Source organism: Melanerpes formicivorus, unplaced genomic scaffold (assembly GCF_026170545.1).
Source record: "Melanerpes formicivorus ecotype bairdi unplaced genomic scaffold, bMelFor1.0.p_v2 SCAF_26, whole genome shotgun sequence".
Lineage (NCBI taxonomy): Eukaryota > Metazoa > Chordata > Aves > Piciformes > Picidae > Melanerpes > Melanerpes formicivorus.
This window is the reverse complement of record NW_027142378.1, coordinates 8,592,369-8,619,467: the sequence shown is the minus strand read 5'-3', so window position 1 is coordinate 8,619,467 and position 27,099 is coordinate 8,592,369. Positions and strand designations below refer to the sequence as shown.

At 44.8% G+C, this 27,099-nt stretch overlaps 1 protein-coding gene across 3 annotated transcripts in view; it reads right to left on the bottom strand.

The window, feature by feature from the left end:
• Positions 1–27,099, bottom strand: part of DISP1 (dispatched RND transporter family member 1) — a 101,373-nt gene that overhangs the window by 34,084 nt on the left and 40,190 nt on the right. For 2 of the 3 annotated variants that reach the window (XM_068153536.1, XM_068153533.1), the window contains exon 2: positions 4,219–4,755. In XM_068153536.1, coding sequence (XP_068009637.1) covers positions 4,219–4,724 — 506 coding nt within the window. In that variant the 5' untranslated portion in view covers positions 4,725–4,755. Of the gene's footprint in view, positions 1–4,218; positions 4,756–14,000; positions 14,191–27,099 lie in introns of those variants that run through there. The other variant, XM_068153535.1, reaches the window with a different exon arrangement.

Sequence of the window (27,099 nt, the reverse complement as noted above, 5' to 3'; positions counted from 1 at the left end):
CTTCCAATAGAACCTGAAAAGAAGAGCTAATTATACCATGCTCCAAACAGGTATGCTTGGAAACTGATTGCCAAAAAGCAGATCAAGTCCTGAAACAACTGCACTCTGATGTGGAAGGACAGCTTGAATTTCCCAGGAGGTGCTGGTGTGATCAAGATACTGTACACCCACTAATAAAAAGTATCAATATGTTTGAATGAACTGCATCTTAAACACACAAAAGCACATAAAAAAAACTTGGGCTCAAGATCTTCCAACCTCAGCAAAACATCTTAAAGTCACTGGAATCATTACAGTTGTTTTTCAGCTACTTCTACAGTGGAATTTTTCTGCCACCATCATGTTGTAAACCACCAGCCACTGAGAGAGACTGTTTACAAGGGTCTGTGGTGATAGGATGAGGGGCAATGGCTTCAAACTAGAGAAGAGTAGATTGGATGTTAGGAACAAGTTCTTTATCATGAGGGTAGTGGAACACTGGAACAGGTTGCCCAGGGAGGTGGTTGGGGCTCCATCCCTGGAGATACTCAAGGTGATACTTGAGAGGGTTGTGGGCAGCCTGATCTAGTTGAGGATGACCCTGCTTACTGCAGAGGGGGTTGGACTAGATGAGCTTTGCAGGTTCCTTGAAAGCCAGCCCATTCTATGAATCTATGCAAGTATTTGCTTTTATGCTACAAGCCTTGTTCACCACTCTAAAAGCTTCCCAGCTGCCCAGCCATTTCGGTTGCGGTGTGTAAAGGACATTTCAATGTAATTCAGTTTAAACCTCAAAGCTGAGCACACTACCAAATTCCAGATCCAGCCCAGCTTTTAAGAGGATAGGACAAATGTGGCATTACTTCAATCTGTCTTCTTTATACACTCCAATCTGCAATGATATACCAGAGCTGCATTCCTTTAATATTAGCTCACTGAGGAACGTTAAGCCTTGGGCTTCGAGACCTGACAAAACCTGTCCTGCTGAAACAATTGGTTACCTGCCCAGAGCTGTGAGCACTAGCAATCCAGTTTGTAAAAAGTGTTCATCTCCCCCCTATCTAATCAGATCTTTTTTTTTTCCCTCTCCCTTCATTCCTGACAATATTTGAATGCATTCTTTACAAACACAAAGAACCAAAACGAAAGCTAACTCGCCTGCAATGCTGAATTTCATTAATGTGTCCTATGAGAACCTGCATTTTAAGTAACCCTGTCAAAACATGCATATGTTATAAAGCTGGGTGACTGCCAATGAGCCTTGCAAGAAAAAGTCTCTGGAGAAGAAACTGTTTTGCAGATTATAGGCTCAAAATGTAATAAAGTGTGGAACAGAGATCATGTTAAAATATCACACACTTCGGTATTGCTCTTCTGTGTACAGAAAGTTATCTGAGCATGTGAAAAATGAACACACACAGAACTGTAGAACTGTTTTGGTTGGAGAAAGACCTCTAAGGTCGAGTCCAACCTTCAACATAAGGCCACAATGGCCAATAAACTGTGTCCCAAAGTGCCACGTCCACACGTTTCTTGAACACCTCCATGGATGGTGACTCCACAAATTCCCTGGGCAGCCTGTTCCAATGCCTGACCACTCTTCCCACAAAGGAATTTTTCCTAGTATCCAACCTAAATCTCCCCTGGCACAAATTTCACAGTATCACCAAGGTTGGAAGAGACCTCAAAGATCATCGAGTCCAACCTGTCACCACAGACCTCATGACTAGACCATGGCACCAAGTGCCACGTCCAATCCCCTCTTGAACACCTCCAGGGATGGGGACTTCACCACCTCCCTGGGCAGCACATCCCAATGGCCAAATAACTCTCTCAGTGAAGAACTTTCTCCTCACCTCCAGCTTAAACTTCCCCTGGTGCAGCTTGAGACTGTGTCCTCTTGTTCTGGTGCTGGTTGCTAGAGAGAAGAGACCAACCTCCTCCTGGATACAAGCACCTTTCAAGTAGTTGTACAGAGCAATGAGGTCTCCCCTGAGCCTCCTCTTCTCCAGGCTAAACAATCCCAGCTCCCTCAGCCTCTCCTCATAGGGCTTGTGCTCAAGGCCTCTTCCCAGCCTTGTTGCCCTTCCCTGGACACACTTCAGCAATATCTATCACCTGCAACACTTATCACCTATTCTCTTCAGCACTGTAAATTAACTACCAGTGAGACAAGTGGCTTTTTCCTGACCTTACATCCATCCACCTGCAAGGCTGCATCCAGTTGTTCCCTGTTTTTAGGCAACTGTCAACATCTGTATTAAAAGTGGCCTCTCAGTAGGATAAAGCAGATTGACAATGCAATGGGAGGCCATCACATTTAGATTCATGTTGTGGATTATTCAGAGAGAAAAGAAGCTTTTGGTTCCACACTAACACCCCAAGTGATACAGTCTGACATATGCACTGTCCATTAATGCAGCCATGGCCGGTTTAGGGAGCTAAAATGCATATGAGAAGTCCATCATGGCATGGGACCTGAGTCCTATTTACCAAGCAGACCTAAGAGAGCAGGCAACAGCAATCAGAAGCTAGCTGGCTTTTAGATGGACTCATTTGATTTGCTGACCTATGAGGCATATTGCAACTGTATTGTTGCTGAGAAAAACCCAGTTGCCTCAGCTAGAAGCAAGCCCAGAAGAGGAACTAATTGATAGGGATATGTCAAGTATGCTATTGAGTAAATAAGTACAGGTGCTTTAAAGGTCAGATTTGTATCCTTATTTTGACTGCTAACAGTAGGACAAACACTTATCATGAATCATTACTTATCATTTATGTACAGATGTACACCATGGTATGGAAGTGCACGATGAAAAGAAAGCCTCTTGATTCAACATCCCAATCAGAGTCCTTCAAACAAAGCCCTAGTATTTGTGAACTGCTATGGAAAATATTGGTTTACAGTATCTGGAAGAACTTTTCATTGTTACTTTTTCTAGACTAAGAACAGAAACAGGCTGTGGCTCACATTTGTTCCCTTCCTGAAGGCTGTGGAAATACAGATGAAGTTGCACAGTGCTGCTGCACAGCGAGAAAAATCAGGAAGTTAGTGCACCCATTCTGACAGCTTGCAGAGGATGAGTGACTTGATGCTGCAGTGGTTCAAGCTTCTGCATATGCCTTTGCAAACAAAGTTATATAAAGGTTTTCATCTTTACTTAATAGTTAAACAAGGGGGAGTTTGAATAAACAGTTTGTTTGTAAGCAGTCCCAACAACTAGGATTTTTTCCTCTTGTAAAATGAGTGATTGGCAGAGAAAAGCTGATTTTTACTTTATATTGCTCCCCTTATTTTCATCTGCTTTCACCTTCAGGAAAAGAGCTTTATTCACTTTGATTTTTTTCCACATTACACATTTGTCCCAATCTGGTATTTTCTGAAGGTTAAAATTAGTTCCTACATTTCAGCAGGGCAGAAGCGTTATACCTTACTGAGCAATGCTTGTAACTCCAAGTATTTGAGCAAGGACCCAGATGTTGGATGGCAGTGAGATGGGCAGCTCTTATTACTCCACTGAAAACACATCCAGTTTGGCCCAATTGTAAGTCAGGAGGGACTCTTGGACTGATTTTTGCCCAGGAGCAGCAGGCTGTAGAAGATCTTCCCCGTGGCTGCTGCTCATTGCAGCTGAGACTACTGTAGTGGAGCTCCAAAGCTAACAAAGAGGCGAGCTCATACAAAGTGGAGGATAGAAAGGATTATAACCTGGAACAAGCAAAAATTTCTCAATCCAAGCACAGCTTTGAAGCTTTGCAGATACATACACTGGGGAAACTCACTGAACCAGCTGATCTGACAAAGAAAAAACACCCAGCACACTTATGAATAGAGTTTTTTTCAATGCATCTTTTTGAGGAGATATGGATTTTGATTAGACTGTGCAGACACACCAGCTCTTTCAGTGTTTTCTTAGCTATCTCTGCTTTGCTTCACACAATACAGGTGTACACTGTGTCTTCTGAAAGAGCTTCCAAACAATCCCCAAGAAAGAGGAAAACCAGCTTTTTTTTTCCCCCCTAGAAAGAACTAATTCATTTCAGGAATACTCAAGCACCCCAGCAAAGCTAGGAGGGGGGCGGGGGAAGTTGGTAATACATTGAAGATTAACTTGTAAAAACACTGGGGAAGAGATTTGCTTCACCTACATTTTAGACCTTCTGTTTTCCTAAGAAAACAAAATGGTTATGGAAAAGGTTACCCATACTGAGAACTAACAACCAACACAATCCGCTTACCTTATCCTGGCTATATGTTGCTGCACAGGCTGATGCTGAAAATGGTCAGGCCACTGATGGTGAAGGCAGAAGGATGGGGAGGGCTGAAGACAGCAGGCAGGCTGATATATGGGGGTGTGTTTTTGGCAAACAGATGCTGAATACTCAGTATGTGGCTGCATGCAGCACGAAGTCATAGGAGATGATGCTGAGCTGCCAACCACCGAGTGACATTCTTGCTTGTTAGTATGGCTATTCAAAGAGTGGTGGTACGGACAAGGGTGGCAGCACTGCGACAACATCTGCTGAGTTCTTTGGTTGTCTAAAGGCAGAAAGGATGGTTTGATTGTACCATTAAGTTGCAGGCAGCCATTTGGACTTGCTTTTGCTCTTGGCGTTTCCTTGGATGGGAGCTGTTGGACCACGACATCTCCCTCATTAGCCGCGACAATACCTGGGCCAGTAGCGTTCGACAAGACGCTGCCGTTGCTCAGAACCACCGAGTCGCTGACATCGCTCATAGCCATGCTCCAAGTTTTCGGCAGACACCTGCTGACCCTGCAGAAACAAGTAAAGCAAAGCTTACAGAGCTGTGTTGTTTTCAGAGGCCCATAAAGAACTTTATATTCAAACGAGTAGAACTCTTCTCACATCTGCATCTTTCACAAAGGATTCGCATGCACGTTGCCAGGAGCATTCTGAAGCTGTTTGTTTAACAAGAAGTTGAGCAAAGTTATGTAGATGCTCAGTGATTAACCCAAAAGCTAATCCAAATGGACAGACATTTGAGAGGCTCTGGGTCACAGCTAACAAGCGATGCTTGAGATGCACAGGAACAAGACAGTGGTGCACCAGGCTGAATAATGGCCACTATTTATGAAAACAGAGTTTGCTATAAAGTCTGCAACCATCCACACCTTGCACTGTGATGTGCCTGTGTGCCTTGAAATCCCACAGGAGACAGCACCACACAATAGATATTTTTTCAGTAATCATTAAGGTGCTGTTTTCTGCAATCCCCTTTCCTGCCTCCAATTTCTAGTGGAAATGAAGCATATTTGTATTTTGGAAGAAACTCCTTTAAAATGCCTTATTTAAATAAATCATAGAATCAATAAGGTTGGAAAAGACCTCAAAGATCATCAAGTCCACCCTGTCACCCAAGACCTTATGACTACTAAATGATGGCACCGAGTGCCACATCAAATCCCCTCTTAAACACCTTCAGGGATGGTGACTGCACCACCTCCCTGGGCAGCACATTCAAATCAAACCACTTCAGCAGACATCCATCCATCCAAATTTGTGGATGGTAAATTAGGTCTTTAGCAGAAGCTCAAGATGAAGTGTTAGGAATACTAAAAACACAGAATACAATCATGTTTCCTCCAAATTTAGAGGGAAAAAACCCCAAAACAACCTAGGATTCAATTACTGCTGACTGAAAAGCTCATGCTTCCCAGCAACAGGTAATGCAAAGGCAGTGAAGAAATGCCCTGTGCTGTAAATAATAGTAAAGCTCTTTTTCCAAAGTCCTGTCTTTTTCAAGCAAAATGTAAATAAGTGAAGACTACTAATGCTGGAAAGGTGACTGAGGAGCTTGGCTCAAAATCAAGACTTGCCTCTGAGGTGCTCACAGCAGCCAATTTCCCCCATGTTAACTATAATCACCTTTTAATAAGATCTGAAAGCAAGCTGGAGATGACTGCTCTGATAAATAACATGAAAGGTCAAACATCACACTCAGATAAGAAATTGTTTCCCAAGTTGCATGGCAGGGGAGGGAGGAGGAGGAAGGAGAAAGAGGAAGAAATTAGTGCACTAATTAGGTACTATCTAGAAGAATGAATCAAGCCTTGCTTAAAACCCAGCATCAGTTAATTACAACTGCTTTGGCTAACAATGCTACCCTTGTAATACGGAATTCCATCAACAACATTCCAAGCAGAATTTGCCAAGCTTGCACTACAGACACTGAACTTTGCAGAAAGACACAACATACAGATAAGTGAGGAAGTTTAACTCCTTTTCTTCCTGGATACCTTTTGCTGAGTGCTCAGAGAGCTAAGCCTGCCCAGCGAGCTGAGCTATTTAATTGCCTGAATGCTAATTCTCAGCAGAGAGTGTTTTGCCGAGAGGAATGCTACCCCTGGCAGCGCCCCCCCCCCAAGCAGCACCTCCCCTAGATATGGCTAAATCCTTCACTTCTCAAACAAAAATTAATCCTCTGCTATTTGTTCTAGATCATGTGCAGAGCCAGATGCCCTGGGAAATCACTTCAGCTTAGATAACTGCTCAGAACAGAAGAATACACTGCTCCACAAGCATGGTTTTTCCAGCCTCCAATTCCACACATTCCTGCTGGGTACCCCCTCCCCAGCCCAGGCAAGTCAAGCCCACGGAGGACATTCTGCCAAACACAGAGAGGAAACTCAAGTGGCTGGCTAACCTCAGTTTCAGTCTGAAGAGACACATTAGTTAAGCAAAATACTGCAGTGCTGTTTGAGCAGGCTGGTTTTTCTCTTGCACTGCAGGCAGCTTCAAAGCCTGCTGAAGTGGACAGACCGAGAGCTGGAAGTCAAGGCAGAGCAAGCTCCTCCTGAGGCATCTGGCAGCATTTGAGGAATTTTTGGCTGCTTATTTTCACACTGGCCCACGTAAGAGGCTGTATGGAGGGGTTGCTACATTTCCATGCCTAAGGTAGTTTGACATATTCATATCATCACTTGAAACTGCTGTATGTTGATCAAAGTTACAGATTCACAGACTGCATTGGGGTGGAAGGGCGCCTCAAATGTCATGTTGTCCAAGCCCCATGAAGTGAACAGGGATACCTCCAACTAGAGCAGGCTTCCCAGGGCCACAAGTCATCGAATCATAGAATCAATAAAGCTAGAAAAGACCTCAAGGATCATCAAGTCCAACCTGTCACCACAGACCTCATGATTACTAAACCATGGCACCCAGTGCCACGTCCAATCCCCTCCTGAACACCTCCAGGGATGGTGACTCCACCACCTCCCTGGGCAGCACATTCCAATGGCTAACAACTCTCTCTGTGAGGAACTTTCTCCTCATCTCCAGCCTAAACTTCCCCTGGTGCAGCTTAAGACTGTGTCCTCTTGTTCTGGTGCTGGTTTGCCTGGCAGAAGAGACCAACCCCCTCCTGGCTACAACCTCCCTTCAGGGAGTTGTAGAGAGCAATGAGGTCTCCCCTGAGCCTCCTCCAGGTTAAACAACCCCAGCTCCCTTCTCGCAGGGTTTGTGCTCAAGGCCTCTCACCAGCCTGATCATGAATGTCTCCAGGAACAGGGCCTCAAACACATCCCTGGGCAACCTGCTTCAATATTTCAGTGTTCTCATTGTGAAAAGCCTCCAAATAAATCTACCCTGCTCCAGCTTAAAACTGTTGCCCCTCTCCTGTCACTCCTGTTCCACAGACTCCTACTGTAACTGAAAACAAGGTATGGAGATGTTGCAAACACACAGCCCTTCAAGAAGACAGATGCACCACCCTTTTGCTTTAAATCTCAGGACATCTGCAGCGTGCACCAATTGAGATAACAGGGCCTAATTTTTAGTAGCCATTTCAAATCACTTTCTAAATGAAACCACAAATGTATATGCAAGGCACACGTGTGCCAAACAGCTCTCACCCACAGCATCACAGAACACCAAGCTGGAAGGAACCACAAGGAACATGTGGTCCAACCTTTCTGGGTGACAGTGTGGTTGAAATAAGATAGCCCAGCACCCTGTCAAGCTAAGTCTTAAAACTGTCCAGTGTAGAGGAATCCACTGCTTCCTTTGGGAGCTCATTCCAATGTCTAACTGTTCTCAGACACACAGACAGGCTTGGGATGTTCAGTATGTCTGGGCCCCTCATTAATACTGACACAGGAATTACAACTTTTGTTCCAGACAGCCTAGAATTCTGGAAGAAATGCTTTACTTTCAAGAGCTAAAACATCTACCTGCATGCCTTTCAGTTTAAACACAACCTTCAGAAGGACTCTTCAGAAACCAGTGAATTCAAAGAAAGCAAGCCAAAGATCATCCCCATCATGAGTACCACACCACACAGTTCTGCTTTTGTTCTCCTGATTATTCCTCACCTATTTCAAGATAGAAATGTTTTAACAGACAAGCCAAGTCTGTCTTTCTTCCTAAGCCTTGAGAAACTGCTGAGTTATGTCCATTTTTATGGAGTCTTGGAGCAAGGCAATGGAATTATCTGCTTACCTTGTAGCTCTTTCAATGTCAGTCTGCTTTGCATGTTTAAGGCAACCAGCTGATGAAGTATTTTATTCAGTCACAGCTAAGAAGAACTAGGACTCCAACCAGTTCTCCAGAATATGAGTCAGGCTGTAGGCTTTCATTTGGTTTGGTCACTTTGCTTTTTTCACCAAATGTGAGATGGTTGATGTCAGTTGACAAGTCTAATGTTATCTGAGCTTAGTTTCACTCATGTTTGGGGGTATTAAAATTACATATTATGGTACTTCCTTTATATTATGCCCTACACAAGCAACTGCAACTACACTGACAGCAAAACTTCACCTGCAGCTGTTACAACAATCTATCTTTTATGATGATATTCTTATCTCTTCGCTGTATTTTGTCTCTTCTGCCACAACTACAGTGACTGGCAAGTTACTAAGTGATGTAATAACAGCCCAAGGAAACAGTTAAGTGAAAGGATGTGCAAATAAGCCAGTTAAAAATGCAACAAGTAAAAGCACAATAAGATGATAGTAGTACATGGACATGAGAAATTAAAGAACGTGCTCATCAGGAAAAGAATCTGGACAGAAGAACCTTTAAAGCACAGTCTGTGAGAATTCTGACTGAATTCTTTCAGTGCTCAAGTTTATTCCTGCTGTATTCCTCAATCTGCTTCAAGATTTGGTGTGCTCCAACAGGCTGGGGTTTTCAGACTTACACCAATTGATATCTAAATGCTTTGAAGCAGTGGACAGAGTCTGAATAATGAGGCTGTAGACAAACATTTTATATAGGCAGCCCTACTTAGCAGGAACCACAGAATCATTAAGGTTGAAAAGGACCTCTAAGGTCATCAAGTCCAATTTTCTACCCAACAACTCTGACACCACTAAACCATGTCCTGAAGTGCCACATCTACTTGCTTTTTGAACGCCTCCAGGGAGTGTGACTCCACCATCTCCACCTCCCTGGGCAGGCTGTTCCAACACCTGACCACTCTTTCAGTGAAGAAATTCTCCCTAATAGCTAATCTAAGCTTCTCCTGGTGCAGCTTGAGGCCATTTCCTTTTGTCCTGTTGTTAGTTACTTGCAGATTAAGTACAAACAGAAAGAGAGTTAACCTACCTGTTTAATATGCTGCACCAGTATCCACCTCTCTAGTTGGATACAAGATATTTCAAACATCAACATCTGTGAAAAAATTTTGTCAACTGGACTGCTAAGGCAAGAAACCCAGGATAACCTTTAAATCCTGCATGCTTGACAGCAATAACTGCTAAGGAAGCACTTCAACCATGCAGCCCAGAACAACAGCTTAGAATGAGTGTCCTAACTGGGAACTAGACAGTCTGTGGATGCAATGTTACTTAGTGACAGTTTTATGGAGTAATACCTCTATTATTATTATGAACATGAGCCTGCAGTGTGCCCAGGCAGCCAGGAGGGCCAATGGCATCCTGGCCTGTATTAAGAACAGTGTGGCCAGCAGGAGCAGGGAGGTCATTCTGCCCCTGTACACTGCACTGGTTAGGCCACACCTTGAGTCCTGTGTCCAGTTCTGGGCCCCTCAGTTTAGGAAGGAGGTTGACTTGCTGGAACGAGTCCAGAGAAGGGCAACAAAGTTGGTGAGGGGTTTGGAACACAAGCCCTATGAGGAGAGGCTGAGGGAGCTGGGGTTGCTCAGCCTGGAGAAGAGGAGACTCAGGGGTGACCTTATTGCTCTCTATAACTACCTGAAGGGGGGTTATAGACAGGCAGAGGTTGGTCTCTTCTCCCAGGCAGCCAGCACCAGAACAAGAGGACACAGTCTCAGGCTGCACCAGGGGAGGTTTAGGCTGGAGGTCAGGAGGAAGTTTTACACAGAGAGAGTGATTGCCCACTGGAGTGGGCTGCCCGGGGACGTGGTGGAATCACCATCACTGAAGGTGTTCAGGAGGAGACTTGACAGGGTGCTTGGTTACATGGGTTAGTTGATTAGGTGGTGTTGGATGATAGGTTGGACATCATGATCTTGAAGGTCTCTTCCAACCTGGTTTCTTCTATTCTATTCTATTTGTGGAGTTCACAATGAACACAGCTTACCCAGCAGACATCTGCCATCTGCACTGCAAGCCCTTCAGGAAATAAAGTAATGTTGTACCACACTGCAACTCTGTAGGATCTGTTGTTGCCTAAGCAGGGTGTTCTTTTTAGCCTCGGATTAAGTTCACCTGTTCCTTTGGCTGCATCTGAAAGACTTTTTCTTTGCTTTAAAGTGCCTTTTTAAAAACAAAACACAACACACCAGACTTTAAAAACAACATTGGTCCAACAAATCCCATCTGGACTCATAATGCCTGCAACTCAGAATGACAGAAGTGAAAATTAAAGAGGGAATGATGTAGTGGAAATTCAGTATAACCTAGTATGTAAGTAGAAATAATTTATAGATCTTCTAGAAGACAACCAAGAACAGCTAAGCATTGAGGGTTGTTTCAACCCTATAAGAAATCTCTACCTGGCACTGAAAAAAAAACCCCAAAGTCAGTTAGACTTCACCATTTTTCACTTCAGGTATGACAAATCCCCAGTTTCATTTAAAAGTGATTTAAAGCCTCTCAGCTGCAGTCAGCACCGCACCATTCAGCCAGCTGAACCAGCCTAGGCTTTCTGGACCTTGCAGACCTGTCAGCTACAGAGTGTATGGGTTCTGAGATGAACATCATGTCTGAAGTAAGAAAAACATCCTTTCATGTCAGAAGTTCATCTAATCCAGTTGGACTGGAAAAGCAGTGCATTCTTGGAATCAGCAACATTTAACAATCCCAGCACTACCTCTTAAGTTTCCTTCCAGATGAAATATTATAATGGCCTTATAGTCCTCTTTAAGACACTGAGGTTTTTCAGTGGGGCAAATGGGTTATGTGTTCTCAATCTGTAAACTCAGCTAAATCCTCTCCAGACCCCATTAACTCTGCCAGCCAGGGCAGAGCCACTCTCAGGGGGGAGATTTCTCCTCCTTCACATCACCAAAATTCCTTGCATCTTTGTGTTTTCTCGGTGCTCGCAGGAGTAACAGGTGGTGACTGGTGTTTGATACTGGGTTTTATGGGAGATGTCTGGTTATCTATTATTGCAATGGTCTTTAGCAAGTCAAACAGCTTTCTAATGTTTTATGGCTGTTGATCTCCATTTTGGCTCTCAGCTAGACATTTCTCAAATTCTCCAGCTCTTACTCTTGTGTGTTCATACGTGGGGCTTGGTTTCTCTCAATGCCCTGATTCTTGCTTTCCCTTTTCAACTATTAATCTTCTCCTGAAAAGCTTTCCCTGCACAAAACACAGACACTTACTACAACAAGCCCAGGACCTCTCCACTTCTTTTCTTCAGGTATTTAAAGTATATTTTAAACACACATATTACACTTTCAAGAAGACTCTCGAACTCTTATCCCATCAACACACAAATTCAGGTGATATCTTTATTAATACAACTGTTTGAGGACTGATGCCACATAGCTGCTGGTTTTGAGGAATGCCATTATGGTCAGGGTTTGTTTCCTGTACTATCTATAAATACACAGTTCTCAAGTAATGTCCTACCAACTAGTAGACCTAAGTACCTGCACCATGCAGTAGTAGTTGGAAGACAATTAGGAAGCAAAAGAGGCTTGCAGAACTAAAATTTCCCCTCCTTCATTTTGTACCCAGTGTTTCAAGAGCCAGGTAGCCCTTCCATCCCTTTCCACAGCCTGCAAGGTTGAGAAGCTGTCCCGTCCTGAACCCGAGACACCATGAGCTCATTTCCTGCGTCGCAGGCCGGCTCAGGAGTTGCGATTCCTGTGACAGGATGTTTCCAGATGTCACCGTGCCAGGACCACAGCTCATGCTACAGATGGGCACTAACAAACCAGTGTTGCCAAGCTGGCACATGAACTGATCCACCAGCGACAGCTGTGGGATGAGGGAGCTGGGAAAGCCTGCAGAACGGCAAGGAAAAACAGCGCTCTTCAGGACTTCAGAAATAGATTTTTGCTTTGCTTTTAAGCTAAAGTTACTTCCCTTGGCACAATCAGTAAAGCAACAGCAGACCATTTACAGAAACAAGTTGCAAAAGCTCTGGCTGAAGAAATCAATTGTGGTGCCTGAACTACAGAGTCAGGATTCACAATAAATAATTAAAACACGGAGGCGAGCGACCATAAGGAGCCCTGAAAATTCTCTTCCAGAAGTCTTGGAAGGATGTTAGAATCTAACTTAAAATTGACTTAAGCATATATACATGCACATAGATGTGTATAGATGTGTGTATACACATAGATGTGTGTATATATACGTGGGAGGAATGGAAGAAAAAGAAGTACTGCGAATAGATGAGAAAGTTTCAAACACTCATGAGTTTTGGAAAGAGATACCAGCTACAAACAGAAGTGACTGGAACAAACCAAATTAGTTGAAGAAGACAAATAAATGTGCATAATTCTGGAAGAGAGGTATCCCTCAGCACAGTTTAAGAGCATGGAAAGCTGTTAAAAATAAACCCCCAACTGCATCACCCTCATCACACCGAACCTTATTTACACAACTCGGTGACTTTCCATTACCCCAATGACAAACATTTCAGTGTTAGCAGTTGCAATCATTCTGACCCAACACAGCTTACTCAGAGGAGGGGGGGAACCAAAATATGTCTCATTCTGGGTGTAAAAGGAGTTACTGGCATTGAAGGTTTTTTACTTCATCACGTTATGAGATGAACATTTAAATGATCACAGCTTTAAACAGGCACAAAAGCAATACTCTCTAGGATCCAGCTCTACCTATGCCTACCATCATCATCCTCCCGACTTTAGTGTTACATAAGAGGTTAGGAAACTTCCCAATGGTATGTCTAAGATTGGATTTTGTTCTAAAAGCGATGTTTGAACACCCTTAAAGAGTCTGCTGCTAATAACAGGGTGCTTCCCCCCCCCCCTTCATATTTTAATAGCAACAGCAGCAAGTTTTCAACTACTCTGTATTAGACGAGCGAAACGCCTGTCAGAGCACATCAGGCAGGTACACATCGGCAGTCACATCTACAAACACAAAGTATTCTTTGCATTTAGCCACAGAAGATGCAGCACAAGGGTTTCACAGCAGCAAGCAGTCCAACAATAATGTTCTTTGAAAGCTAAACATGCAAGATTTTGCCCCCCTCTCCGCTTTGTTTCCCAAGCGTACTTTGGGTTTCAGTCCCCCCTTTGCTGAGCAACACTCTGAAGGCCAGATGATAAACCTCATATACCACTTTCAGAATAGCACATCTGTTGAAACAGCTGGATCCCGAGGCAGGAGAGGTGTTTTGCTTTCTCACCGGGCTCTGCCGTTAGCAGGGTCCTGCTCTAAGCTCTCCAGCTGCAGTCTTTTACAAGCCCAGAACTTTACTTGCATTACAATGTCACGTTTTAGTGTGACTAAACTGAACGTACACAATAGTCCGACTCAAACCTAAGCTTAACGCCGTCTAAAAGCCCCAGCTGTTCCCGCTGTAACCTACGTCCGCCACGGGAAGGCACGGCCAGATGTGGAGAAACCCAACACAGCGCACTGCTCACTTACCCGAAAGGAGAAAAGCAGCGCCTTCGTGATGCAGGTATCTCCCCACCTACGCTCCCGCTCTTCCCACAGCCACCCGGGAACCTGGCCCTCTCCGCTGCTCGCCTCAGCAAAGACACCGAGCCGAGCCTGCCGCTGCTAGCGCTGCTCTGCGACGGGGAGCCGGGGCCGTGAGCGGAGCCGCTCCTCTCTGCCACTGCAGGTCCGGGAGCTGGCAGCGACCCGCCGGCTCCTCCCTGCTGCTGTCGGAGCCCTGGGGCCGCTCCCCGCCCTCGGTTCCAGCCCCCTTTGATCCGGTCTGGTTGATGTTAAGGCTGATGAGGAGGAGATGGAGATCCGCGCTCTGCGGCTTCGTCTCCTTGTGGGACCTGCAACCGCCTCGCTCCTCTCCCAGCTTCGACACGCGTGGCTTCCGTGGGAAGGACAAGTGGCATCACCTTGCCAGCAGCAGTTTTAAAGAGGCACGAGCTGAGGAAGGTGTGAGGCTGACAACAGCACCAAGCGCCAGTTGGAGGGGTGTTTTTCCAAACTCATTTCAAGCCTCGCTAGTTCCTGGCAGTGCCTCGCTCCCCAGCCCCCAGCTCTTACTTCATTCGTCGGGAGTCAGGTGCTTTTTAACAAAACAGCTCTGTGAGGCTACAAATCTCTGACACCTCTCTAACAAGAAAAAAAAATTACTTGGGAATAAAAAAAACCCACCAAAATAATTAAAAAACTAAGCCTTCCCCCCACCAGATCTTAGGACGTTTGTAGCTAAAATGCTTTTTTCCCCCTGGAGCTTTCTTCACACCTGAGAGCACTTGAGGACCTGTTAGCCATAGGAACGTTTTGGTTGGAAAAGAACCTTAACAATCACCAAGTCCAACCATTCTCTAACTCTACCGAGCCTGGTGCTAAGCCATGTCCCTCAGCACCACATCTCTGTGTCTTTTTAATACCCCTCAGGAATGGGGATTCAACCACCTCCCTGGGGAGCCTGTTCCAGTGTTTGGTAACTCGAATGTATGCAGAGAAGTTTATTTTCAGACTCCTCAGCCACACTTAAAAAGACTTTGTAAGTAAACTGAGTTCTTACATACTATTAACACAAAAGACCTGCAAATTCCACGAGCAGAGGAGATAGCCTGGACATTTTCAAGATGAATAAAAACACCTATTGCCAAATTCTGGTGATATTTAAGCCCTCAAAGCAGCAGGTTGTGTTCAGGAAGAGTGCACTGCTCAGGGAGGAACACTCTACTCAGTTTGCAGAGCTGTAGTGTGGGGAACTCCAAAAAACCACAACACACCACTATTACGGGGAATACTACAAGCTGGTCTCAACCAGCTCTGCCAGAGAATGCTCACACTAACTCCTAAAACCACACAAGCCTCATGTGTTGGGATGTGACTCCTGTTTTTTCCTCAGCTCTGGGTATCTCAGATGCAAACCTCAGAACTAGCATTCTCCTGGGGCAGATCTTACAAACCTTTCCCCTGCCACTCCAAGAAGATCACCATCCACCTGGGACTGGCTTTTTGAAAGGGCTCTCTGCTGAAATACAGGAGCTCTGATTTTGGGGTTAAGCTGAAGCGATTGTAGCAAAATAAACTGCTCACCTGCAAGCATCTTCATCTTTGTGAAAACAAAACAAAAACTACAAAAGGAAACACTCTGGGGCTCAATTTCCCTCAGTGTGACCTTGGAGTTATGCATTCTAACTCTAGTCCAAGTTTTCACACAAGGCAGCTCTTCCTGCTCCCTGGATCTGGTCTCTAACAGGTGGTGAGAGACTGTGCTGCTTCCTCACTTCTAAGGGGAAACATTTATTTTGAAGCCAGTGTTCCTTGCCTTTCTCACTTAGCTTCAACTGGAAAATTTCACTGCCATCAGCTGCCCTGTCTTTACCTTCCACACATTATCTTCTGAATCACAGAATGGTTTGTGTTGGAAGGGACCTTAAAAGATCAGCTAGTTCCAACCCTCCTGACATGGCCAGGGACAGGTTCCACTAGACCAGGTTGCTCAGAGCCCTATCCAACTTCACCTTGAACACTTCTCAATTTAACAGATTGTCTTAAGGAAATCTTTAAGTAAACACACTGCTCTGGGCAAATAGAAGTACTTTGCATCTTCTGAGAAGTCCTTACCATGATAGGTGGCTTTCTTACTGAGATCTTGAAACATTTGTCCTAGTATGCTTACCTAAGAGAATCAAGTAGTAGTAAAAGTACTAGTACAATTCCCAGAACTCTAAATACAATAATCCTTAGGCAAAACCAAAAAACTTATGATGACAACCACAAAGAAATTAATTCTACTTTCTATTACATTAAAAGGGGAGATCTTACTGCTCTCTACAACCACCTGAAAGGAGGTTGTACTGAGGCTGGTGTTGGTCTCTTCTGCCAAGTAACTAGCAATAGGATGAGAGGAAATGGGCTTAAGCTGTGCCAGGACAGGTTTAGATTCTCTGTAACTTCCTTGCTGGAAGCCTTCATGTGCCTCACTTAATAGTGAGTGAACTTAATAGGACATTAAACAGATTGTCCTTGTCACAGTGGGGTCTTTTAAAAGGAGAGATTCAGCAGCAGTTGAGGGACTCTAGCAGTGCTAAAAGTTAATAGGAGAGCTGGTGGCAGTTTTTGGGTGCTCTGGGGACAAACTGTAGCTGGAGGACTCCACAACTGCTCAGGGAAAAAAGTGTGCAGAGGCTTTGGAAATCCCTGAAGACCAGACAGAGGGCACCAGAGGCACTGTGGAGGTTCTGCTGCATTGCTACTGAACTGGGAAGAATAAGGGGGAAAGGAAGAGAAGCAAAGAGCTAATTAAAGTTGAAAATGACAGCATTCCAGTTCTGTATGTGGCATGTGTACTTGGCAAGCATTTCATTACAGCTACATTGGATTTTTATTACAATTCCTATCCACCTACAGAATTTCCTGAGTAGTGTTTTTAACCTTGGGCACGATATTCTCTATGACATCTTAGACACTACAGCACAGTACTTGCAGTAAGGCAATTCACCTAATTCCATATAGCCCCACCAATCAGTGGGAGACATGTGGTAGGGATCAACCACTTCAAGTATGAAAAGCAGTACAGAAGTAACAATGAGATAGCAGCAGCTACTTTAATTATACAGAGGCACACAGGGCACATACTGGGATCATTCACCTTCTGGCAGTACATGGGGCATGCTAGGAGCACAGCAATGAGAAAGTGAATGGGATTGAGTTGGTTTTGATTCAGAGATTACTAGGTCTAGACTGCCACTGTCACACTTGACAATTTTGCAGAGATATCCAAGTACCCACACGGTGCTCCCAAGGGCTTTTGGGTCCAGAAATATGAAACAAAGACACAAACTGACTTATCTCAGACTAAAGCCACAGAAATGTGAGCAGCCTGCTCCTAGACCCAAAATGAGCCTGAAAACCAGATGGCTATGTCTATAAGGCATCACCCCTGAGATGGAAACTCTCAGAACTGGCATTTTTGGAGCTGCTCAACAGACAGTGAAGTCAATCCACAATCTGTGTTACCCATCCAGAGATAAAAGAATACTGTAAAAGATAAAAATCAACAATGATAAAAAAAGCCAACAATGTACCTGGGGGTTCATTACTGGGAGAAAAATTAACAAAATACAAAGCATTAAACCCAAAATCTCACATCCTCTTACACTGGTGTTGGGGTTTGGGGATATGTCAAATGAAAAGAGGCTGAGGGAGCTGGGATTATTTAACCTGAAGAAGAGGAGGCTGAGAAGACACTTTATTGCTCTCTACAGATACCTGAGAGGAGGTTGTGGTAAGGCTGGTGTTGGTCTCTCCTCCCAACTAATGAGAGGACAAGAAGTAATGGCCTCAAGCTGCACCAGAGGAAGATTATACTGGATATTAGGAAGACTTTACTGAAAGCATAGTCAGGCATTGGAACAGGCTGCCCAGGGAGATGGTGGAGTCACCATCCTTGGAGGTGTTCAGAAAACAAACAGATGTGGCACTTTGGAACGTGGTCCGGTGGTCATGGAGGTGTTGGGTAGAAGGTGGGACCTGCCTGATGATCTTAGAATCACAAAATTAAGGTTGGAAAAGACCTCTACACACTCTTCTTTGCCCCAGAAAGGAAACAAACCTTCATATAAATATAGGTCATAATAGAGGCAAAACTGATTCAGTATCATCACATTACTATGGCTGAAGCCTTAAGTATTGAGCCTTCCATATTCAGGCCACTAGCTCCATGAAAATGAAACATGAACTGATTAACAGATGAAGTAAACTGACTGTCCTTCACTTTCTGCTTGCCAGACTTCATCTTGAATGCTTGCACATTTGCTACCCTCAAGAAGGGCAGAGAATTGAGTCCAGAGGCTGAAAAACCCTTGAGCATTGCAAAGCAGCCTTCTCTAGCACCGGTGACAGGGGAAATGTTAGACAGGAGTGGTGATCATGTTTGTGTTTTCAGATGAGCCAAGATTGCAACTGGGAGATTTAAGCTCCACACATTACATGCAATACAACATATACCAACACATTCTTGCAATCATCTGGAAATTGGATATTTCAGGTCACACCATCTTAAATATCACTGAAAGGCAAAGCAGAGAAATCCATTTCTGGAGGCAAAGAGGAGCTCTCATTGTCCCTGAAGTGCCTAGAACAATGTGCTCTCAGTCCCTAGTGTAATTAAAGAGTCTGTTCAGTATGGTATTGCAAACAAATGCAGCAGGATGCTAAACTATTTCCTTTATTGATTCTTTTTTTAAACTCTCAAAGTGTGATAGAGACATTTTCCAGGTTTTGCTCACCCCCAGCTGGGGCATGACACTAGCAGCATTTCTCTAACTTTCTCATTTCTCATTGAGATGCTGAGGTTTTAAACTAGGTAACAAGAAGGTTGAGTTTTATTAAACAGAAGACTGTCTTACCTGCTTACAGAATGGAAATAGAATCAATAAGGTTGGAAGTGACCTCAAAGATCATCAAGTCCAACCTGTCACCCAACACCTCATGACTACTAAACCATGGCACCAAGTGCCACATCCAATCCCCTCTTGAACACCTCCAGGGATGGTGACTCCACCACCTCCCTGGGCAGCACATTCCAATGCCTAACAACTCTCTCTGGGAAGAGCTTTCTCCTCACCTCCAGCTTAAACCTCCCCTGGTGCAGCCTGAGACTGTGTCCTCTTGTTCTGGCACTGGTTGCCTGGGAGAAGAGACCATCATCTTCCTGTCTACAACCTCCCTTCAGGTAGTTGTAGACAGCAAGAAGGTCTCCCCTGAGCCTCCTCTTCTCTGGGCTAAGCAACCCCAGCTCCCTCAGTCTTTCCTCATAGGGCTGTGTTCCAAGCCCCTCACCAACGTCGTTGCCCTTCTCTGGACTCGTTCCAGCAAGTCAACCTCCTTCCTAAACTGAGGGGCCCAGAACTGGACACAGGACTCGAGGTGTGGCCTAACCAGTGCAGTGTACAGGGGCAGAATGACCTCCCTGCTCCTGCTGGCCACACTGCTCCTGATGCAGGCCAGGATGCCATTGGCCCTCCTGGTTGCCTGGGCACACTGCAGGCTCATGTTCAGCCTACCATCAACCAGTACCCCCAGGTCCCTCTCTGCCTGGCTGCTCTCCAGCCACTCTGACCCCAGCCTGTAGCTCTGCCTGGGGTTGTTGTGGCCAATGCTCCAGTACATGAAGTTTGCCAGACACTTTCATTAGCATTTCAATTAGTTTCCAGATACCAAGATGAAGAAAGTTTGTTAACAGCACAAAACTCCTCTGGAATCAGAATTGAAGATTCCGTACTTGGGATTTATCTGCAGCTCACCACATTTTGAAGGTGGTTTTTAAACAGTCTGTCTTCAGCTGTAGCAGTTTTAGGCTTAAAACAGACTGCCCCACCAGTAAGTGACATTAAACTGCAGCTGCATCAACATGTTTACACACAGTCACATTTTCTCAGTCACATTCCTCCCTTGCAGGTGTATGTTTTCCACTACGACCTAACTACATTTAAGTCTCTCTCATGTGAGTGCACACATGCATAATGTCACTTGTAAAACAGTCCAGGCTGACCAGAGGGGGAAAAAAACCTAACAGAATGCTTTATCTGAAAGTAAAATAAACAAGTGACATAAAAAGCAGTCATTCCAACACTTGTACAGCAGTACTTAAATAACAACCACTACCCTGATGCTGCAGTGAGAGTGACTAGTCTAGTATTTTCCAAGTGACAGGAGAAATGCACTTTGATATTGGAATAGAATAAACCAGGTTGCAAAAGACCTTTGAGATCGTGTCCAACCTATCATCCAACACCACCTAATCAACTAACCCATGGCACCAAGCACCCTATCAGGTCTCCTCCTGAACACCTCCAGGGATGGTGACTCCACCACCTCCCCAGGCAGCCCATTCCAATGGGCCATCACTCTCTCTGTGTAAAACTTCCTCCTGACCTCCAGCCTAAACCTCCCCTGGTGCAGGCTGAGACTGTGTCCTCTTGTTCTGGTACTGGTAGCCTGGGAGAAGAGACCAACATCTGCCTGTCTACTACCTTCCTTAAGGTAGTTGTAGCAATAAGGTCACCCCTGAGTCTCCTCTTCTCCAGGCTAAGCAACCCCAGCTCCCTCAGCCTCTCCTCACAGGGCTGTGTTCCAAGCCCCTCACCAACTTCATTGCCCTTCTCTGGACACTCTCCAGCAAGTCAACCTCCTTCCTAAACTGAGTGGCCCAGAACTGGACACAGGACTTGAAGTGTGGCCCAACCAGTGCAGTGTACAGGGCAGAAGGACCTCCCTGCTCCTGCTGGCCACACTGTTCTTGATGCAGGCCAGGATGCCATTGGCCCTCTTGGCTGCCTGGGCACACTGCAGGCTCATGTTCAGCCTACCATCAACCAGCACCCCCAGGTCCCTCTCTGCCTGGCTGCTCTCCAGCCACTCTGACCTCAGCCTGTAGCTCTGCCTGGGGTTGTTGTACAACATCACCATACTAACATTAAACCTATCTATAATCATATAATAGATAAATAATATATCATTATATATAAGATTATAATTATATATGATAATAATTTGTATTATAATTATATATTATAATAATTACAATTATTGTAATACATAAACAATATTATATAAGCCAATATGATATAATCAAATAAAGGACTTCATTTCTCCCACCCTTTGGAGGAATTCACACAGCACCAGGCCACAAAACATGACTCCCCACTCTTTCTACCTCAGCTAGAAAAGCACAGCAAAACCCTCACTTTTTCAGAGTGATCATCTTAGTTCAGGAACCAGCAAAGTCCTGAAATATAAAGGGACCAATTACTCTTAGGACCTTTGTTTTGGAAGTAATTCCAGGGCAACTAAGAACGTAACATCAATGTTTATGGCCACTAGTATGGATGCAACATGAACAATTATGTGCAAAAGAAGGATTTCTGTTGCAGATGTCTGAAATCCTCCATTGTGTTGTTCCTTCACTTTCACAGCTAAGTAGAAGGTTCTTGCTACAAATTAGGTGACAAGTGTAGTTCTACCTATTGCAAGTTCAACCTTCAACTTCAGTAAGAGGAGAGAAAACCCTTACCAGCTTCTTAATAGTTCATTTTCCTAAAGGATTTTCAAAATCAACTGCCTGAGCCCTGGAACAATGCAGGGAAAAGCTGCCCTCCTTTTGTGCACAAAGCACATCACACCTTCACCTTGCCTGATTAGGAAAGTGAAGTAAGAACCAAAGCTAATCTTTCCCACCACTCCCCCCCTCCTTTTTTTTTTCCCTGAAGAAGAGAAGGGGGGGAAGATCTAAGTGTTTGGAGTAAACAAGCATTGTCAGAGTCCATAGAAGAGCTTTTATTTGATGTGAGCTTTACTGACACACTAAGGAAGGCCTGGCAGACCAGGCAAAAGAAAATGCTCTTTGAGCACAAACTCAATGTTTGCTCACTAGGCTGCTTGCCTGCTGGAGGGTTACCCAAACACAGCTCCTGCAATGGGAAGTCAATCTTCTCTAGCTGTCTCTTAGCAAACAGATGTGAGCCTGGGAATTTCTCATAGGTTCAGATAAATCAAGAACCAGACCTTTCAGAGGGCTAACCTCCCTAAGCTTTAGAGGGAGATGGCAGATTTCTCTGGGACTCTGATTTCACACTGTTTAGACTAAATTTAACTGTTTCGTGTTTAGAACAGAATAAACCAGGTTGGAAAAGACCTCAGAGATCATCAAGTCCAACCTATCATCCAACACCATCTAATCAACTAAACCATGGCACCAAGTGCCTCATCCAGGCTCTTCCTAAACACCTCCAGGGATGGGGACTCCACCACCTCCCTGGGCAGCACATTCCAATGGCCAGTCTTTCTTTCTATGAAGAACTTCTTCCTAACATCCAGCCTAAACCTCCCCTGGCACAGCTTGAGACTGTGTCCTCTTGTTCTGGTGCTGGTTGCCTGGGAGAAGAGACCAGCCCCCTCCTGGCTACAACCTCCCTTCAGGTAGTTGTAGAGAGCAAGAAGGTCTTCCCTGAGCCTCCTCTATTCCAGGCTAAGCAACCCCAGCTCCCTCAGCCTCTCCTCATGCCAGTTACTGCCTAGCACACACAAGTCACATCATTTCCAATGCTGCTCACTAAAGATATTGGGATACATGTCTGTGTTACCTGCTACTCAAAGTCAAAAGCTTTGAGACAAGCCTAAGCAATGAACATCTACATAACATTCCCCTAAATTTATGGGGTTTTAATGCAGTATCTATTCCTTTCATATTATGCCTAGAGGTACTAAGGTTTATCTTCTCAGCAACCTGATTTAGTTGTTTGTTTCTTTTTCCTTCCAGTGCAGTGCACAGGCTGCCTGGAGCCACGCAGGCTGAATTCTATATTCTTGAGCTTTATTCTTGTCAGTACAAAACTGCAACTGTGTACAGCTTCCTGATCAATCCTGAGGAAAAAAAAAGCAACCTTTGGCAAAGCAGAGGGCATACAGAAATTGCATTACAGTTGTATTACAAACCCAGACACAATTTCCCTGCACAAGGTCCATTTAAGAAACCCCATTTTTATATTTAAGATGTCCAGTATTGACCAAATGTCTCAAGTTGATGTAGAATAGAATAAACCAGGTTGGAAGAGACCTTCAAGATCATCATGTCCAACCTATCATCCAACACCACCTAATCAACTAACCCATGTAACCAAGCACCCTGTCAAGTCTCCTCCTGAACACCTCCAGGGATGGTGACTCCACCACCTCCTCAGGCAGTCCATTCCAATGGGCAATCACTCTCTCTGTGCAAAACGTCCTCCTGACCTCCAGCCTGAACCTCCCCTGGTGCAGCCTGAGACTGTGTCCTCTTGTTCTGGTGCTGGCTGCCTGGGAGAAGAGACCAACCTCTGCCTGTCTACAGCCTCCCTTCAGGTAGTTGAAGACAGCAAGAAGGTCACCCCTGAGCCTCCTCTTCTCCAGGCTAAGCAGCCCCAGCTCCCTCAGCCTCTCCTCATAGGGCTTGTGTTCCAAACCCCTCACCAACTTCGTTGCCCTTCTCTGGACTCATTCCAGCAAGTCAACCTCCTTCCTAAACTGAGGGGCCCAGAACTGGACACAGGACTCGAGGTGTGGCCCAACCAGTGCAGTGTACAGGGGCAGAATGACCTCCCTGCTCCTGCTGGCCACACTGTTCCTGATGCAGGCCAGGATGCCATTGGCCCTCTTGGCTGCCTGGGCACACTGCAGGCTCATGTTCAGCCTACCATCAACCAGCACCCCCAGGTCCCTCTCTGCCTGGCTGCTCTCCAGCCACTCTGACCCCAGCCTGTAGCTCTGCATGGGGTTGTTGTGGCCGATGTGCAGAACCTGGTACTTGGATGTGTTCAATCTCCTGCCGTTGGACTCTGCCCATCTGTCCAGCCTGTCAAGGTCTCTCTGCAGAGCCTCTCTACCCTCCAGCAGATCAACCCCTGCCCCCAGGGTTTTTTTCCTTTGAAGGCTTGAGATTTACATTCACTAAGTACAGCTGGAGAGGTATTTAGAGACTGAATTCAAGATCAGACTTCTTAGATTACTTCTACTACAGCTTCTGGGATGCATGTAGCCAACTTGGACAATATTGGGTTTTTTTCCAGTCACTTACAGGGGCTACTCATTTTGTGTGGACTATACAGGCTCTGTTTCAAGGAGATAGGAATTAATTCTTTACTGGTTAAATGAATTGTAAGATCAGATTAACTCTTTTCAGATAAGAACTAAGGAATCTGAAGAGGATCAGGTGCTGAAATGTACTCAGGAACACAGTTTCTTTCTATATCCAGGAACTGAGGATCATGAAGTGCTCCGGGACTGTGAAGCATCAAGACCAATGCCAGTCTTCTGCACAGAAACCAGGGTATGAGAATTGAGAGAACAGAAGGAGGTGTTTGGAGGAGGAGGTGTTCAGGAGGAGACTTGATGGGGTGCTTGGTGCCATGGGTTAGTTGTTTAGGTGGGTTGGATTGGTTGATGGGTTGGACGCGATGACCTTGAAGGTCTCTTCCAACCTGGTTTGGTTTAAACAACCCAGTTTAAACAAGAAGTCAGTTTTGGTCATTACAAGGTACAGCCATGGAGATTTCTTTTTCAGATTCTGGCAAAAAAGAGTGCCTGGGTGTATGCCAGCAGAACCACAGCTGTACAAAGTCAGCACCAGTAAATGACCTCTGCATCAGACACGGAGACAGGCACACAGCAGCTGCTGCAGACTTACAGCAGCCCTGGGGCAGCAGCAGCTGCACAGCCATCCCATGGCTAGGAGAAAGGTTTGGTCCCTTTGCAACTCCTTCCCTTTCAGCTTGCTTAATTGGGCCAAGTACCTTTTCCAGGGCATGGGCACTGCTAATTTTAATAAAGCTGAGGAATCTGTTTACTACCAAGCCACTGAAACTTTATAGAAGTGTTCAGATATTAAACCCTGAATATTCTTTTTTACAATTTAAAATCTTATTTAACAGCACAGTCTTGTTTAGTCTACAGCATTTAACAGTCATCAGCCAGACACTATTTTAATATGAGCAATGCATGCATGAGATACTGACCTGCCCAGCAAGAACTCTCAGCCCAATCAGCTATTAAAGGAAAAAGAGCAACCACAGGAAGGTTGCTCCATTTGTCAGAAGACACTGATCTTTGCATACAACCTTTCAAAACAGCTATAAATCCACCACCACAAAACCTTTCCTGAACAATGTGCTTCAGAGACAAAGATAAGGAGAACAAAAAAAAGCAATCTAACCTGGAGGAAAGCATCTCAATCAATTTTGGATGACTTGTTCTTCATGCTTTCATGACACATCCACTACATTTATGGTTGTCTTTTTTTTACCCCTTCATAGGGAACACAAAAGTATCGCATTTGGATTTGGTCAGAGCACTGAAAGCCAAAGGCATGCAAAGTTATGGCAAGGTATTAGAGAAGACCACTATCTGTCAGTGTTGCTCTTGCCTTCCCAGTACAACTGAATGTGAGATGTCAGGCAGGACCAGCAGTATTTGTGCATGGCACATGGAAACAGGTGACCCTGAGCTCCTTGGTTACTGGCACATTGTAAGCCAGGGGTGAGAGCAAGCTGTGCATTTCAAGGGGAAGGGGGCAGGGAAGAAGGGTGAGAAGGGAAGCCTGGAAAGCTCAGCCTGAGGTCAGAGGACATGGAATTTCACAGCTAGGTGATAATTTTAGGAGGCAAGTGCCTATCACACAAACGTGCTAAAACACTCACCCACATGCTGTCTCCTCACTGATTAGTTTTAATTCCAATAAATTGTCTAAATTTAGCTCCTTGCATTCCCACCTCCACATACCTGCACAGGCACATTTGCTGGGGTAAAGATGGCAACCAGAACTGGCAAGAATAACCAGGAGGAGTGGGGAGATGTGCTTCCTCAAGCAACACTAATAATTTAGGTCCACTTAGAACCATGTATGCCTATAATGTGTATATTGCTGTATACACTAGCAAACAAACAGCTTTAGAGTTGACACAGCACTACACAAATCTTTTGAACATCCTGCTGAAGAACGGAGAGCACAACTGAAAGAGAACTGCAAACTGAAGAGAGAAGCAGAAGCAAGATGCTTAGTTTCTGGTTGCACGTTGTCTAGGGGGGGCCAGGGAAAAGAAGTTGTTTCTGAAGTAGTTTTGAACCCTCACAAACCAAGGAAGCAGAACAAAGAGCTGTGTTTGAAATGCTTACAAACCGAGATTCCAGCCCTCTGCATACAGGAATTTCTTTCCTTAGGACAAGATGGGGAAGAACTCCGCAATTAGCATTCTAATTCAACGCTAAAAAATAGCTGGGTACAATTGCGAAAGCCACTGAAAGGCTTTTCCCAGGTTTCTTGCTTTGGTGTTGAATGACTGCACTTCTCCTTTCAGAGCTGAAGTCGTCAACAGTTCAACAGCGTCATTATCTTCCATGACTTCCACAAGTGCTGCATCACTACTCTACTTGCCCGGCTATTGTAAACAGCAAGTAGCAGCATCCATGCTCTTCAGAAGATCAGAGCAGGACTGAAACGGTCAGGTAGGTGCACAGGACAAGTCTAAAAGATGCCAGCCACCGTAAGCTAGTTTGCAAGGTCCCAGATAAACCTATGAGTGACAGTGTTCCATTAAAATAGCCTGGGTGAAACATAGGTTTGCCCTCAGACAGAGGAATTCAAGCAAAATTGTGCTGCCTGTTACTGAATTCTGCAGAGTACTTAGCAAAAGCCTCATGACTTCAAAAAAATAAACCAGCCAGGTGCTGCTAAATTTACTATGCTCACACCCTCCTCCCCCTTACATTTAAAGATGGAAAGAAATACTTCCCTCAGGGAAGGGGGGGCCCAAGCTCATAATTTCTGGATTAAACCCATTACTATTAGCTACAGAGTGAAATTATTAGTGACAGGTTCACTGAATTACCTCTTAACAGAGGTCACTAGAGCTTCCTAGAAACCTAAAACTGCCATTGTAAATTTAGCTTCTAACAAGTGAGTTTTGCAACCCATCACAACTGGAGGCAAGCCTAATGAACAACCTGTTTTAATAACCTCATCTAGTCGTGCACAGGAGTACAATCTATCTGCATTCTCTTTGCT